Raw genomic sequence first — 18,855 nt, forward strand, 5'->3', positions numbered from 1 at the left:
TTTATAACCTTGCTGAAAATATACCTGTAAATTGACAACAACTTTTGTTAATCAAACTTTCTTACACAGAGCGTTATTGTTAAAGTAAGGAAATGACTGACAGAAAACAATCTTATATTTTCTGTAAAATAGTTTAATGTTCAATTGGCATTGTAAATACATGAATTACGGTTTTGGAGAATATCATATATGATAAGCCAATTCCGACTTCATCAAAGCCATCCATTAGCAATAGTGTACTGTCGATATTTCCGCATATGTATCAATGTATGGATGCATTAATAAATGTTTTGTTTCACCAATAGGTTGCTATCCTGTAAACAACTGACAACAATAATGTTTTTCTTGTGATGAAATGAGACACGTTCAAGGTTAATTACAGCTGTTTCAGCCGAAATTTGTTTTATAGACCAGTGCTGTAAAACAAAAGGAAGTAATGGCACTGCCGTTTCTGTCAATGTTATTGGGTTACTGGTATTCTATAGAACTAACTAACCGCTACGTTAGCTATTAGGCTCACCACTGACGATACAGGAATGTCAAAGCAATTCATTGATTCACGGGAAAACAGTCAATGAACATTGTCGTGTTCCATAGTTGAGTTAAAATTCCACAAGCGTAACTGATTGTCTATACATCAAGTAAACATAACGCGTATTGCTTTTCAAAATCGCATTCACTCTGGTACATGTTCGACTTCCGCCAGAAGCTCACCTTTCTCATCATGAGTTCCGAGTAAAGGGGAGTTGACAGGACACGTCCTACCATCGTCAGAAGGCGCTTGTTTCTCACTTGAACGACTCTCATGTTCGTCCCATGTTGGTTTTATTTCAATTACGATTGAGTTGGCGTGATTGGCCGACTTCCTACTGTCCGCCCCGTTACCCGGGTTTGGCTGGTTGACGTCAATGACTGATTGTAAAACCCTGTTTTCGTACCCATATTTGGACGCCAAACTACTATCCTTGTCTACTGACCTGTGCTCAGTGCTCTTCCCTTCTACTCCCCGCTGTTGCATCAGCTCCACATACTCCTTGTAGGCTTCTACAGATTTATAATCCCTGTCCATATATCCCTGGGTCGCATGTTTTCTCAGACGTATCGGAACTTTAGTTCCCCATTGCGCTGGTCTGTGTTTCAAGTTTTCGTGTTTCAATGGTCGTTCGAGTCGCCGGTTTTTTGTAGATGCAGATTCATACAGTCGTCCCATATCACTCGGCTGTCTGACGACTGTTGTAAGCTGCCCGGCATTTTCTTTCAGGAATTCAGTGCTTGCTTCTATTCTTCGGACTTCAAAGCAATTTTCACTTGCAACCGAGTCCATTGTGTTTTGTTTTTGAAGTCCTTTTATCTGTATTGATTCGACTCGCTTCCTTTCCGGCTGGGGTACTATCATCCTGTTAGACAGGACGACATCATTAACTTGTCGCTCCAATACCATGTTTTTTCTACTGCTGTCTAAAGGAATCTCGCCGACCGTCCAAGGTCTGTCGGTCGTGATCCGAGGCAACGTACACACGTGGTATCGTAATTTGTCCTTGGATAAACAGTATGTATTTCGGTACATCCGGTCACGTGCATCTTTGGCACGTGCAATGTTTTCCTTCCATTGCTCCCAAGCATCCGGCTGACTACTTTTTCCATCGGTTGTCTTAGAATCTTTAAATGATCCGTCTGATAGCATAAATTTAATCGCTCTAGGGGACATTAAAGATGGCGCTTTGGACGAGTTTTGTGATCTATTGTTGGGTGTCCGCTTGCGTGGACTAAAGGAAGAAGACAATTGATCGTTCATGGGTCGAGGGATCCGTTTTTGGGTTATAACATCGAACCGGAAGCTGGTATCTCCACGATTATCTGATGCTGGTATATCCGTCAACAAAGGTGCGCGAACACCGACAGGGAACATGCGCCGTGAAATGTTTTCTATTATGTCTTTCTCTTGGCGGCGTTTGTTTATCGACGCTCTAGGTTCGAACCTCCTTGTTAGATTTTTCTCCGTCAAAAAGGAACCTAAACCACCTTTAGGCGGCGCAGGATTGTCTGCCATTTGAACAGACATTTTGTTGATTCACAGTAACTCCGTCGCAGTTCTTATATGTAAATATATTTCTAGTTTTTGATCTCCTATTCGAAAATCGAAATTCATGGTACACAGGTCCTAATCATGTAGCACATATATCAACGGTTAAGGGATTGTCAGTAGTGGAATGTAGAACAACACAAGGATGGCCGGTTGTGACGTAGAATCTTAGCCCAGTGGTACTGGTAGAAGAGGAACACACACCTCCTCCTCATATATCAAACGTACGTCCTGAAAGTAGAAAGGTAATACACCGTTATATCTCATTTCGTTGGGTGCTCTGTTAATCAACAACAGGCAAATCCGTAGTGAAAATCCTTACTAAACATATCCGATTATAACAACGCATTGTACCGGCATACAAATTCTTACCGGGTATTTAACGCAAGTGAAAAGATTCTATTAAATAAATACATCTACCTGAATTTAAATGTAAAAAGCCGATTTACACTGCAGTGCCGGGGTAAATAAACTCCCTATAAATACGTCTGGTGGAGCCACAGGTTGACGCCTTTGTTTGGCATGTGTACAGAGCGTACCCACTGTTAATGGCGCGGACTTGTTGATCATTTCAAATTAATTATAATTGAAGAAGTTCGATCATTTATAGGGTGTAATGTGCTAGGCGTATATTGTAAGGTTTGTCAGGTGTGCATTGTGTTGTGTGAGTAGTGGAGGAATATTATGACATCCAGGTATATTATATATCAACGCCGGTAGTACGGGGGTCAGCAGACTGAAGGAGACCTAGCGTAGTGTTAAACATCCCCTTTGACATCTTTGTAGCGAATCTAAGCCTGTCACAACTGAGTGAATGGAAAAGTATTCTGTGATAAAGTCTTATACTGTTTTATGGCCTTTGAAAGTACTGTGATTTCCCTTTGTAGACTATAAGCGGGTACATAACGGTATATATCCTAACAGATGTATTAGTCTGCTGAGTTCAGGTCATCTCGTTTATACTATCTTCGGTAACCCAAAAGGACTGTTTCTAATGTGAGCAATATCATATTAGTGTTAAATCAATGATATCTCTGCACGTATACATATATCAGAAAGTAAGAAATATGTGTAAATGTTTATATATCAATGACAAGACAGTAATATATACTTATCAAATAACACAATTATAGCGACCATTATGCAGGCAAAACTCGTATATATAGAATTTTACATAAAAAGTACTTTATATGAGGTTAATGGAACAAGTCGGTATAAGACATTTAGTTTTTTGTTTGTTTGTAGATAGGTGACACTCCATCTTGATTGTTAATGACATGACTAGACACAATTACACTATACAAGGATACGAAAGTGTGAATTTTCGCCATACAAATAGTAAATTTAACACAAATACACTATTTACCTTCGTCAAGCATAGTAAACTCATTGTCGTATACTGACTAATAGGATCACCTTAATATCAATAATATACAAACGTAGGATTGGTTTTAGATTACAGGTTGATTCACTAAAACATTATTACCTGTCTCAGCTTCTATATACTTAGTCATTTTCATTAAATCTTATCAATTAGATAAGCAAATACAAATCCGGATACTAAGTATAATTATACATACATGTATCTGTATATAACAGACATAGAACGTTTTATATACATTCAGCACGTATACAAACATGGATCGACAACCCTAGATCCGCGCTCATTGAAACATCGTGTCGCTATTGACTGCACATCGTTTAAACCGTGTATCGGGATATAAAATGTATCAACAACCCAAAATACATTCAAATTAGTCAAAAACGTCAGGTTCAAACATGATGTCGGCGCGTAAAATATTCCCGTTAAAGTATTGAAAGGCGACTGTGATGAACTGGTTCTTTTTGTACATATAGAAAAAAATATACAATCTGCTATGCATCTTCAATCCTACAAAGCATTTATGAATAATGAATGTGAAATATTTTAAATGTCTCTCAGGGAAAGAAAGAAATATCATTAAAAATACATAGACTGATTCAGACAACCCGCTATAGACAAGGTACTGCTATGGACATTTATATGCATAATATCTGGCATAACAACTAGACAATATCTGTCCAGGAGACAGACTGGAGACGCAATGTAAAACGTTGTAAGTCTGACGCTTTTTTTTTTTATCTTATACCAGAAAATCCAACACCGAGTTTAGAAAAACAGCAAGATATATGACTTACCACCTGTGTGATATTATCATACAGATCTTTCAGGACAAAAAGTGAAAATCTTACCATTAAATCCCAAACAGTAATTGTATACTTATATCAGTCTCACCTGACAGGTAACCCGCTATCTCTGTAAGTCATGTGAAGTATTCCCTGTCAGACCCACACTCACATCTAAGGGCCGTCCACTTGAGGAACCCCTAACTCTTGGATAAACAATGTTAGTAATACCCGCGTCAAGACAGCTCAAGCATCAGGTAGGCTTCTGTCACAAGTTGGAATATGTAAATGAACCTGAAGTGTTACCGGTGTACTTCCTCTTACAGACGTACCGAGGTACCCAGCTACACATAAACAACCGTCATTTAAAGGTGTAATAATGAACGATAGATCCCGGTCCCGTACATGTCGTAGAAAAATACATTATTAGTTTCACAGGTAACCTTCGGAGATTAACATCGAGACACCGTGTTGATAATTGTTGGTTTTGATCCTTAAGGGTAAATAGCTGTGGAATTGCTGTTCACATAAAACTGACGACAGATTTAGACACGAGCTTTCGTGACAAATATCGTAACTCAGTATTTTGTTTACCGCGGCCACAAAGACTTGTCTTTAAGACATGTTCAATGACTATGGTCTAATATTAATTGAAGTTTTAAATCTAAATTACCTACACGCTAAGTTGACGTGAGAAGTGGATAGCGGTATAACCCTAAAACTACACTCATTACTCATGTCAACTTGTATCTTGATACAAGCGTTCCTGTGGAAAATGTGACCACACGTCAGACGGGACCAATGTAGTCATAAAGTTCACAAAAAGGGTCTATTGATTTTTTTGTGCGAATGAGCTACAAAGGAATCTGTAACATATTATCTCAAGCTGTAAAACAAACCTATGTCTCAGTCACAGTGAGGGATTTTTATAGGAAAATATTTCGTTTACCGTACATTTCCCGATAAAAGTTGAGCCGTACTAGCGAGGTACTGTCATCGAGGTTAGTAAACTGAGAGGTAAATCAATGGTTACCAGGAACGACTGAGCTATACTACTAGCTACATACATTATAATTTACATAGGTATGGTGTTGATTTCTGACCAAATAAATAATATGTACATATTTATTTTGTTATTATCCATGGTGAATTTCTTTTTGATTTTGTGTTTGGTGTCTTCTTGGTTTATTTTAATATGAGTGTCGATCATGCAGTTTCGCGGCTTTTTGGATGTTTATTTCCCCGTATGTTTTTGTATTTGTTGCTTTTCTTTTTTATTCATTTAGTTCAATAAGTTCTCTTAGAGAACAAAAAACGTCTGACTCTTTTAAACCCTTATTGTGTATTAGAAAAAGCGTCAGCCATGAATTTATGTTGGGACTTTGGAGCTTTTTGTTGAATACATACGGTAGATAAACAATCCAGACAAAGCATTAAACATACAAGTCTGACTTTTAAAAACAAATTTTTAATTTATATTTGGTAGCTTATCCTTTACCACAACAACTAAACAGTAATTCAATACAAATACAACATTGTGAGACCGCTAGGAGAGGTCCGGTAGCGTAAATGAACAAGTGCTTTTCAATCAAGAATGTCAATTTATATTGCTCGGTACACCAAATAAACCTGGTCATTCCGTCATACCTAGTGGTCAGTTAACCAAACAAATGAAATCAACCTCATAGGGTGATTGAATAGTAAACAGTCACCCTTGAGCGTGCTTTCGAGAGATGTAGTGACCATTAGAACAAACCAAAATCGTTTTTCGAATTCGATATCAATGAAACTATATACAAAGTAATAATACAAACATCGAGAAAAATGGTGTTTTCGAAACTTCATATAACCAACCTCTACTGCTACTAAAATAAAATTGAAAACATGAAACTATGAAATATGCTATGGAATATTTAATGAAGTCAAGAATTAGTTCCAGCCCCATTCGTGCTACCCATTCCAACTAACTTGTATCTTGTAGCATGTCAAATATTAATTAGGAATTTATTTGATAAGATGAAATTAAAATATTGACTAAAACATACACTTTCTTGATGTTTGATAACACACATTTGCTTGAAATCTCAAGCGTAAGATAGGAAATGAGATATAAACTGAGACTGTCCCGTGTTAGAAAACAAATAAGATATTAGTTGTGAATCTTAATAGTAGAAATATCTGATGAGTAATGAGCTATTCACGGAGAATCGCTTTCATAAATAATACAAAATACATATTAGCTTAAAATCTGTAAAGATAAAAGTAAGGATTTTACTGGGTAGAATATCTAGTGTACGATAGAAACTGTTTAGACAAACGATTATCCTTATTGGGGACCTACTTTCACTTTCACTTTTTACATATGTGATAAGCTGTTTTTTCTGCTCTTATAGAAAGTTGATGTTTTCATACTGTGGTAGTTTTTACTGTTGTTAACTGCAGACTCATTAGTGCAAGGATTTTAAACAAATATAAGCTTAAAATATTTGATTAATTGTTTTCAATATACATGCCGAATGTCTTACACATGAATTTGAGAATATGCGATTTTGTTAATGAACTTCAATAAGTGTTAATAATTGTTGTTATTTTTGTGTATTAATAATGTCTAAAGCAGACTAATCGATATCACCTCAGTTATCATAATCAAAGAAAAAAAAAGAAAAAAAATAAGACCTGTAAAGCGTTATAAATGACATGGAGGACGATACAAAACAGGGGTTGTCTTATCTATTTTATTGTCAACAGTCAAACACAATATTGAAATATTCAACAATCAATCTTAATACTAGAAATTTGCAAGAACGTAATAAATTGAGAATAATAAAAAGGGAAATCGAAAACAATTCTTGTTTTGAATATGTATTTTCAACGTTGTGTATATGATATATTTCATATATCTAAAAGAACACCTCTACTCAACAGACTGGTAGTAATCAACTTGCATGATTTAAGCTGTATGTGTTAGAAGGAGCAGCATCAATGTTAGAATCGCTATAAAGGCACTCCCTAGGCAATATATCATGGAATAAGCCTTCTGCAAGAACATCGTCCTATCAGCTTTATTTCCGGTATTATTTATAAACGTGACATCTACTAAGGAATGGGAATTTGTGAATGTCTGTTTCAAGGCCAGACATACATCAAATCGCAAGCCGTCATGAGAAATATATGGAAAGGGTCCTGAATATCGATACGGCTTAGGACTGAAGTATTTCACCTAACAACGTGTCGCCTGCTCTAAAAGCGACTTTTAACATGTGCCAGACATTGAGACAAAGTTAAGACTCACTGGGAATTCAGCTTCAAGGTCTCACTACTTGGAAATATGCACGCTATATTTCATCCACAACACAAAATGTGCTGTATCGGAAATAAATGAATCATTTTTCTTTCGTGACAACAAAGTTTTGACTGCGATGGCGTTTATCTTCTAGTTTCCATAGCATTGTTTTACTGTTTATGTCGTTTATTACCTTGTGTTCATAAGATGTATTCGTCCTGTATGAAGAAAACGGAGTTTATCCAGAGGCTGAGAATGTTCTGTGTGTATCAGTAGGAGTGCTTGATCATTTTTCTCTACGCTTTCCTACAGTGAAAATAACATATAATGATGAACAACAATACACCATGCCATCACCAAGGGTGAATGAAAAGTGTGATAAATTAGTTGACGTTACTATGGTAACATTGCGCAAAGTGATGACGTGATGATGACATTTTCAGAATAATAGCGCGCATGACACGTTTTGTAGATAGGTCAAGGTAGCAAGCACCTGTAAAGTGTGTGAGAAATTAATATCTTACTGTTCACGACATCTACTTTTTGTGTTTATGACCTGTATTTTATACTTTTTGACGATTATCATCGGCTGTACATACGATTTATCTTGACCAATCGATGTTAGCTTTCTACTGTTATGAAGTTGACATTCTACCCCGTGTGATGCTTATCTATTATGTGTGACGTTATTTACCATTGGTATTACAATTTATTTTTTAGCGTTTGTAGCATTCATTTTGTTTCATTCAAACTAAGTATATGTAAAACAATTACTAGTATGTAAGAAAACTGATTATATATCTTGACAACATTGAATGAATTCTGTTATCAACCATAAAGCATCATTTATACTATTTTCTAATTCGCGTATTTGTTAACGGTTACGTTCATACGATTGCAGGGTCGTATGAAGCCCTCTAAGACAACTTTCAAGTTCCATCTTATTGAAACGGTCAAACCTGGACACTCTAGAATGACACTCCTACCAGTCACGTTATTCTGATATTGGGCTAAATGGGTAAGGCTATATTCTTTCCCCGATCCTTTGCATGTTAAGCTAAGCAAAACAGAAACAACTTATAATTCCCTCCCCTCAACAAACAATAAAAGACATCATTGGAACTCAATGTCTTTATGAAAAGACAACAACAGAGGGACATCAAAACGAAAAGAAAAACATCGTAAACCATTAACCTGTAAAAAGGTAAAACAATGTTATCTACCACATGTGGTACACGTTATGTCGACAGTCAGATCCATTTAAGTAAGTAGAGGAGAGTATCTAGAAACATGATCAATGGCATGCCTGATTTGTAACTATTTTTCAGTAGGATGGGGTTTAAACATTCTTACATCGTTGTGTTACATTGTAGTAAACTACGCAAATTCGTCAGACGTTATTTGCAGTATCTGACAAACGTTGACGTAACACACAGGTCTTTATAGACGGAACAGTCGTACTGACACACTCATACGCTACTACGTCCAATTGCAACACATCAAAGAGATACACTAGAAGACAATGTAAACACCATCCTTGTAGCAAATACTGTAATAACAGAGGCACATTCTTACCTGAGGACGATTCCCACGTTCACACTGTGAGAAAATTTGCACACAGATGTTTAAAAATGTCTTGTCGCATCCAAACAAAAATTGACAGTTACATCAGGCAATAAAGACCAACCTTAATGAGATCTGCTAAATAACGGCTGTTCCATTGTTCCATTTTCAGAAATGACGGAATAGGAAAGTCAATGATGAATTGCCGTATACCATATACTGTCCTCGGTAACTACTGAACTACACCATGCAAAATTAGGCCTATTTTACAGAGAAGACATTATTTTAGAATCAATATGTCACATCGTAGGCCCGTCGTATCAAAACTGTTATCGCCAAGCTGGATGGTATTACGGTCATTTCTATAATTGATAAGCAGGTGCAAAACTTTTATGATGATTGTGTTTTATATGTAATTTTTCATTGTTTGACATTTTCAAGCATATTATATTAGCCTGATACACCAAACCTGGCCGCGGTTACACAAGTAGTGTTTATCTGGTGTCTGATCGGGATATACAATCTAGTTGATACAGATCTTAACTTAGGAGTTATGTGTATAACACACTGGAGACAATGCATTCAAATCTTACCTTATCTGTTTTAACATAAGACGTAACACCTAAATTACAATCCAGCGTACAGATGTTATACTGTCCTTAGATCCCCTCGGAGACATGTATTTACACTGTGTGTGCACTCTTACTGGGAAGAAAACTGAACCCTCTATGGTATGCGGTTAATGGGGTGCCACCTGGTGCAGTCTTGTTAACATAAGCGTGAGATATGGAGCTGCATACTGCATGAAACGGAATAATTTATAATGCGCTGAGCAAGGTGACTATTTATATACTCTGATCGCTCAGAAGTTAGTAATCAAGGTCAAAAAGATCCCATACATGTTTAAAAAGTAAACACTCGATCGAATAACATGATTCGTTTCAGCATTTTAAATGTTTTATCTTTATAGAAGCGAATAACGCACCTCCAGTTGATGTTACTTTGAAATGTCCAATGATAATATAATCATGTCCCTGAATAGAGAGGGGAGCGTAGTGGTAGATACAGTAAAAAAAATAAACTGACAATAAAAGTAAATCACACAAAATAGTTGAAACTAACAATATAGGTCACTGACCACCCAGGATAACATGTAATAACAGTATAGGTCACCGACCACCCATGATAGTGGTAACAAAAAATGTAGGTCACTGACCACCCATGATAGTGGTAACAAAAAATGTAGGTCACTGACCACACATGATAGTGGTTACTAACAATAAATGTCACTGACCACCCATGATAATATTAAGTAAGAGTATAGGTCACTGACCACACATGATAGTGGTAACAAATGATATAGGCCACTGACCACCCATGATAGCGGTAACAAAAAATGTAGGTCACTGACCACACAGGATAGTGGTTACTAACAATAAATGTCACTGACCACCCATTATAATATTAAGTAAGAGTATAGGTCACTGACCACACAGGATAGTGGTAACAAACAATGTAGGTCACTTACCAACTATGATAATATAAAGTAACAGAATAGGTCACTGACCACCCAGGATAACATGTAATAACAGTATAGGTCACCGACCACACAGGATAGTGGTAGCTTATAATAAATGTCACTGACCACCCATGATAATATTATGTAAGAGTATAGGTCACTGACCACCCATAAGAGTGGTAACTAATGATATAGGCCACTGACCACACAGGACAGTGGTAACTAACAAACAGGTCACTGGCCACATAGGATACTGGTAACAAACAATGTAGGTCACTGACCACACAGGATAATATTAAATAACAATATAGGTCACTGACCACACAGGATAGTGGTAACTAACAAAACAGGTAACTGGCAACATAGGATACTGGTTACAAACAATGTAGGTCACTGGCCTCACAGGATAGTGGTTATTAACAATACAGGTCACTGGCCACATAGGATACTTGTAGCAAACAATACAGGTCACTGGCCACATAGGATACTGGTAACAAACAATGTAGGTCACTGGCCTCATAGGATAGTGGTAACTAACAAAACAAGTAACTGGCAACATAGGATACTGGTAACAAACAATGTAGGTCACTGGCCTCACATGATAGTGGTAACTAACAATACAGGTCACTGGCCACATAGGATACTGGTTATTAACAATACATGTCACTGATCACACTTGATACTGGTAACTAACAATACAGGTCACTGACCACCCAAGATCATATAAAGTAACAGTATAGGTCACTGACCACCCATGATAGTGGTAACTAACAATGTAGGTCACTGGCAACATAGTATACTGGTAACAAACAATGTAGGTCACTGGCCTCACAGGATAGTGGTAACTAACAAAACATGTCACTGATCACACATGATACTGGTAACTGACAATAAAGGTCACTGACCACCCATGCCAATATAAAGTAACAGTATAGGTCCCTGACCACCCATGATAGTGGTACCTAACAATGAGGTCACTGGTCACACAGAATACTGATAGCTAACAATATGGGTAACTGACCACACGGGATAGTCGTAACTAACAATGTAGGTCACTGGCCACACAGGATAGTGGTAACTAACAATATAGGCCACTGACCACACAGAATACTGGTAGCTAACTGACCACACATGATACTGGAGGCTAACAATATAGGTAACTGACCACACAGGATAATATTAAATAACAATATAGGCCACTGACCACACAGGATAGTGGTAACTAACAATATAGGTAACTGACCACACAGGATAATATTGAATAACAGTATAGGTCACCGACCACACAGGATAGAGGTTACTTACAATATAAGTCACTGACCACACAGGATACTAGTAACTAACAATAAAGGCTATTAAATAACTCAGGGCAGAGGAAATTAACAATATAAGTCACTGACTGCACAGGTTACATAAACTTACACTATAGGTACTTTATCACACGATATGGGACAGCTGGGTTGCATTGATAACCAGCATTTGATTTCACGGAGCGTACAGCACTATCTACGTCTCGATTATTATCAGAGTGTGACTTCGGTATATTAAAATCACTTTCAACCTAAGTTACCGTCCTGATAATCTTCTTAACTAACAATACGCTTACATAATAAACAATATGACAGGCATATCGACAATGGCTTTATATGGGATTGGAAACTACAGTCATAAGTACTGGTGAATGTACTCTCGTAAATATACAACATTTGATATAGCGCCCTATATAGCTAACATAAGCCACTTTAAAGCGCTTTACAGTACATAGAAATACAATTTTATACAGTCAATACGATTAGCATATATATGAATCAATACAATATTGAAGAATTTGCAGGAGCTTCCTTTTTATGCGCTAACTACTAGTCCTATGTCACCTGGCTAATATCTCCCTATGTGTGTATGCCTGTGTTCGTGCTGGAGATGTATTGCGTTTGATTGCACTTTGATTCCAGACACACTCCATTAAATATAACTTATATATTACCTACCCGACATGACAAAAAGAAGACAAAATTCATTAACATAATGATTTAGATTCAACAAAACAAAACACATTTCAAGCCAAATTTACCTGAATTCAGATATCTTGTGAATATCGTTGTACTCTCCACTGATGTACTGTTGCTGAGATTTACCTCCACCAGACAGACAGCTGTCTGCACCTATCATACTGACAGTGCCAGTATGTAAAGAGACCATTTGAACTCATTATTAATTCCCTAATGGAAACTGTTCACATAACCATTGAAAACCTGCTGTGTTTCCGAGTGTATTATCTCCCACTACCCAGGTACAGACTATAAATCTGCCTCGTTGTTCGTTACACTCAATAATCACATGGACGTGTCGCTGTCACAATTAGTGGCCTATAAATGGTCCAACATCCATCAAGCTAGAAAGTCGATAACCGTTTGATTATAAAGAAACAATTACGGTTCACACGCCAATATTTGTCTTATGACCACAGGTAGAACACAAGGTTGATTGGTCGTACAGGTAAAATACAGGCAGGTAACACATTGCTTGATAAAGCTCGCTTGGTGATACAGAATATTGACTTAACTTGAGAGGCAGTGTATCGTCCGTTCAAAAGAGTAATTTGCAAAAAATCTGAAATATTTAAATCAAGGTCGTTAAGTTGTTGATTTAATCAACTCAAAAAGATATTAAATAAAGCTTATAAAAATATAATGAAAATGTATATCTATGGAATACACGTCAATAGACGGACTTTCATACATTAATAGCGATTTAATGGTTTAATTTTTATTTGTACTGAAATTATTATAACTATCCTCTGCCTATATTAATGTAAACCTAGTAATAGGTATACATGACGTTATGTCTATGAATAAATAGCCTCCTTAATTTTCTATTTAAAAACATAGAGGTATGAACTAACTTATCTTGTTGAAACCTGTACGCTATTTGCTGGATTTCTGTCCTGGACATATCTAAAACTTTATCAATTCAGCGTCACACTAGTTACTGTTATCGTAACAGTTCATCACACCTTACATATATTTACACCACAAATAACCCCAGCTATCAGAAAATCCCTATATCCGGTAGACCCCGGGCACACTATCAACAATTACTGATGTAGCGAAACGTCGCCAATACCAATATACCTGTGTGTAATACATCAACGTTTAATATGTAAAGGTATGGCAACAACTGAATAAACAGCAATAAATGAAATCATTATTAAAGCTATGAGGAATAATTGCAATCGCTCAAAATAGAATTTTAGATATTTTTATTCCTAAAACTCGTAAATGACTTACTTGCATGAAATTGACAAAGGAATGGTCACCGCCAAGCGGATTGCTGGAACCCCTTACCTTTCCGGGGAACTCACTGTCTAACAGTTACTGATAGCTTTGTGTGTCCACGGCTGTAATTTCCTTTTTAAGTACCACAAACCTCTAGTAACACTCTTCTGACAGGATACATGGCATCCTCATAGTAGAGTCATGATCATTTGGTTACGAAAGAAAAATGATGTTGCTATCAGCCAAATTAAACAAAAACAGCAAAAAGGAGCAGTATAAAACATATCTAAGTTATGAAAAATTATGATTCGCGTTATTTTGTTTAATAATTGTCTAGCAAGAAAATGACATGGACCAAGAAATTATTAGACCTAAAAACGTTTTTAATGAAAATATTTGTTTAGGATTAATTTCAGAACTTTACAGGTAATACATCTTTGGTACATCAAAGGCCAAAATCAAAATAGCAGAGCAATTGAACTCTGTCCAAAGTAATGTGATTTGGCTTGTCTCTACAACTTATAAAGAAAACCTAGCTCATCAAATATCATTAACCACTAATATTTAGGTCGATGAATCTGCATGAATATATGACAAGAACGATTGTTTACTTGTGAAGTATTATTAGCATAAACATGTTATGCAAATAAACATTGTCGTTTTTTACTGCATTCTAGTATTCACTATCCAAAACAGAGTAAAACGCGACATCAAATTGCTAATAAAAACAATTATTCACCAGGAAGTAATAAAAATAATAAAAATAAAATAAATCGAAAGAAAACAAACCCGGGGAATACTATTGCAAACATGAAAAGAAAACATGGACTAAGATATATACAGGACAGTTGGTGAATAGTAAACAACAAATGATAAATCCCAATTCAATTTTTGACTTATGAAAAAGAGTATGACAGAAACATCATTGTGTAATAGATGTTTGTAGATACTCGTCTCATTTTAGATTGTCCCCATACCCGCTGTTATAGACATTTCTTCGAGATTTCTTTAAACATATGCATATCGATTTCCCATGGTCAAATATCTCCTCCATATTTGGAATGAGTAGATGATAGTTAACGATACGATTGTGTAAGCCGGTGTACTTACATCTGTAGCTGTGCACGAACGCATCAATGTACTTCCTTGCAGTCAGTTTCGGGTACAATCCCTGTTGTTTACATATTTTGACTGTTCCTTGTTTAGCTCTTTTCACCTGATTTGAAAACGTTTAGTAATTATGAAATCACCATCCTCTATCCAATTAATATGTCATTTAGCATATTCTTTCTCTTGCTGATAAATGTGCTGCTATATATACTGCGGTCCTGCGTGATATCATATACTACTATATCAAAATAAAAAAAATATCTATCCGAATAACACATAACAAAATAGAGTCGAAATCAAGAAAAATATCGTTGGTGCTCAAATAGATTTGTTGATCATGTAGTACACGAACATTTTACTCTTCCAGACTACCTCGTTTTGATTACTATGCGTTTGTAGAGGTTCTTGACAATTTCATTGTTTCCATGTGTCCATGGTAACTGTCTCTTTTCCTGTCAAGTTTAAGAGTGTTATTTTCTATTTGACTTTTTGAATTGTATTCCCAGTTAAGGGGAGGTTAGTCTGATGTATGTCTTAAATTAATATTAATTCGCTATTAGTTGTAAGCACCTAAATCAATTACATACTTTATTCTAAGTTTTTGTATTGATTTAATGTCAAGGATTAGTTAAAGGGGAACACTTAATGGGCCAAATATAATGACAATTAGCAGATATCAATATACAAAAAAATAACATTTTAATTCAATAAAAATAAAATAAATGAGTGAATTTTCCCGGCTTATAAATGATCGAAGAGTACACTAAAATGCGTTAGAAGCTGGTATCAATATATTGTTTTGTAGAATAAAATTGACTAAAATCTATTGCAAGTAGAAAATGCAGAATGGATAAAATTTGGGGAAAACAATTGCACCTGTATAGATATGTTTGGAAATATTAAACTTTGTTAATCGGCATGGCGTAAATACAAAATAATATTTTCTTTAGATTACCATTGTAACCTAACATTGTAAGGTGATCATTCTCGCACAGAAGACAATAACTAATATTAAATATAGTTCCTAGCTAGAAATAGACTATATGTACGCCTGTACATACTAGTAACCAGGTAAAGAGGGTAAGACATGGCCAAATTAAAAATTACAAATAAGATCTGATTTTAGATATAGTTAGCCACATCGATCGCTTGCCTAATAAACAGTGTTCTTAATATCTTCTGTATGAGGAATCCAATGGTTATTAGCCAATCGTCACCACCACTACCAAATGATGATCAGTATAAATCAGTAAACGAGGACTGGAAATGTTCCTTCGAGACGTGTGGAAATCCAGTATCCCATATGAAAAAGTAATGATACCCGACGGTTAATTGTACAATGAACTGCAAAATACATTACAACCATGCATTATGTTAGATCTTCACAACATCTCTGTTGACAGTGCAGTGATGTTGAGAAATGGCATTATTCATTATTTAAAGAACGAACAGAGACAGACCTTACGAATGTTTGTCTTAGCTAAAATATAGCTTTGTTATTATCTTTTGCACCAAGTTACCATATACGATCACGTACACCTCGATGACATATACTACTCATTGAGCCTTTGAACGACTGGCTGGAAAGCATCTTAAATCAAAGGACTTTCTAGTGGTATTTGGTTCTGTGCCTAACACACTTACACAATGTAATGTTAGGTTTGTCATACTTAACCACATAATTGTGGTTCAAACTTTCAGTACTTATCTGGAATTTAACTTTAAATTACCGCTATTCTGATTGCGTGATGGATATTTTCTATTAGTTTTATTGATTAAAGTATATGCTAATTGTATTAATTGTACATCTATGCACTTTAAAGCGCTTTAGAGTGGCTTATGTTAGCTAGATAGGGCGCTATATCAAATAATGTTGTATATTATTATTATTATTACACGATTTTTACTATCTGAAACCCTCGCTTTATGCCATCTAACAGGTTTTATCTATTTCCGGTTCAGGGAAGAGAGAGCTAGAATCCCACCAAGGGCTTCCAAAGGCCTACAGTACCATATTATTACTTTGCTTTGGATGTACTTCGAGTTACCCGCCGATCTACAGTTTAGTCTGATCGCATGACACCTGTTCGAATTTCTCTCTTGTTTTACATGTTTGACTAACTGACATTTGCTGGGTACACTTTCGTGGATACAGTTGATGCTTCCGGTCACTTTTAGGGCCAGTTAATGTTTCCGGTCACGTTTAGGGTCAGTTAATGCTTCAGGTAATTTTTAGGGCCAGTTAATGTTTCCGGTCACGTTTAGGGTCAGTTAATGCTTCAGGTCACTTTTAGGGCCAGTTAATGCTTCCGGTCACTTTTAGGGCCAGTTAATGCTTCCGGTCACTTTTAGGGCCAGTTAATGCTTCCGGTCACTTTTAGGGCCAGTTAATGCTTCCGGTCACTTTTAGGGCCAGTTAATGCTTCCGGTCACTTTTAGGGCCAGTTAATGCTTCCGGTCACTTTTAGGGCCAGTTAATGCTTCCGGTCACTTTTAGGGCCAGTTAATGCTTCCGGTCACTTTTAGGGCCAGTTAATGCTTCCGGTCACTTTTAGGGCCAGTTAATGCTTCCGGTCACTTTTAGGGCCAGTTAATGCTTCCGGTCACTTTTAGGGCCAGTTAATGCTTCCGGTCACTTTTAGGGCCAGTTAATGCTTCCGGTCACTTTTAGGGCCAGTTAATGCTTCCGGTCACTTTTAGGGCCAGTTAATGCTTCCGGTCACTTTTAGGGCTGAGATGAGATGAGATGATTGAGTAAAACGTTGCTTGGTCTACAGAAGCCGTATTGCTTTCATGGACGTATAAAGATAGATACACGCTTTAACTCTTTATTGAAACACTTCGCTTAATGATTAAAAAGATAATTAAATTGTAAAATATATTCAACTAAACACGTTTCTATACCATACAGCGTATCTTGTTGTCCACGTGCTGTGATTAAGGATTATAAAAAATATCACCTTGAAATATGAAATATGAAAAAAAGAAGAATTTGGTTGGTCGAGAGTCACTTATCAATATGAAGCAAATCTACCCAGACCAAAGAATATGTTTTCTATATAAAGCAGTTTATTACAAACTATACATTAAATATACACATAGGACAGCTTTACTTTTGACGACTGCGGTACCCCAATAAATCACAAGGGACTTAATGGCTTAGCTGACAACACCTTATAATTACACTGCATGACATGTATTAAAGTGTAACGTTATACACCTATGCGTAGGGGCATGTACCTTATATAATCAGTTTGTATACCAATAAATTATTGACATGTTAGTACATTATTTTGTATTCCAAAGTATGAATGTGATTCCGCCTTAAAAGCATCAATGTTTTATACTTTATGTTTATAATTTTAATAGTTATATATTTCTGTGCAGGAAATAGTTTTTATAGAACAATCTGTAGAATACAAACATTTTGATGAATTTCAGAATCATTTTAACAGCAAGGAGCATACATCTTCATTGAAGATTGAGATTATGCTGCTTGTGGTTTGCATGTAAGTCACCTATTTGCTCAATGCACGTGTATCATGCCTTCGGCTAGTTTAAAATCCAATAGGAAGGCATATGACACTTGTAAACCAGTTCATCATTAAATACAGGAAAAAACAACCGCATTTAGAAATAAACAACATCCAATAAGGTGTGTATGGTCTTTACAATGCATCGTGGGTAATAAGGTGGAACAAACGCTTGTATTTAAGGTGCTAAGGAGAATAAACCAAGCCATAAATGAGCATTTAATTCAGAACAAAGTGGTCGTTGTTTCAAACACGTAGTTCGATTTACAGTTTGTCGACTGCACTGAAAATAATCTAATAGATAAAAATGGTTACTAATATTA

At 36.2% G+C, this 18,855-nt stretch overlaps 1 protein-coding gene across 7 annotated transcripts; it reads right to left on the reverse strand.

Annotated features, from left to right (window-relative positions):
* Positions 1-57: 57 nt before the first annotated feature.
* On the reverse strand, positions 58-13,185 carry LOC110467207. Of its 7 annotated transcripts, XM_021524214.1 has the most exons (3): positions 12,686-13,185; positions 7,726-7,838; positions 58-2,314 (listed from the first exon to the last, which is right to left on the reverse strand). In XM_021524214.1, the coding sequence occupies exon 3, from the start codon at positions 2,060-2,062 to the stop codon at positions 677-679; it is 1,386 nt and encodes a 461-aa protein (XP_021379889.1). In that variant the 5' UTR covers positions 2,063-2,314; positions 7,726-7,838; positions 12,686-13,185; the 3' UTR covers positions 58-676. The 7 variants fall into 7 exon arrangements, with proteins under 7 accessions (XP_021379889.1, XP_021379884.1, XP_021379887.1 ...); XM_021524209.1 differs by lacking the exon at positions 7,726-7,838; XM_021524212.1 differs by lacking the exons at positions 7,726-7,838; positions 12,686-13,185 and adding an exon at positions 9,689-9,781.
* Between the last annotated feature and the right edge of the window lie 5,670 nt (positions 13,186-18,855).

This window comes from Mizuhopecten yessoensis, unplaced genomic scaffold (genome assembly GCF_002113885.1).
Source record: "Mizuhopecten yessoensis strain PY_sf001 unplaced genomic scaffold, ASM211388v2 scaffold11165, whole genome shotgun sequence".
NCBI classification, from domain to species: Eukaryota; Metazoa; Mollusca; class Bivalvia; order Pectinida; family Pectinidae; genus Mizuhopecten; species Mizuhopecten yessoensis.

Coding starts and splice junctions, on each gene's coding strand:
- LOC110467207 (XM_021524209.1), bottom strand. CDS start 2,062: ATGTCTGTTCAAATGGCAGACAATCCTGCGCCGCCTAAAGGTGGTTTA.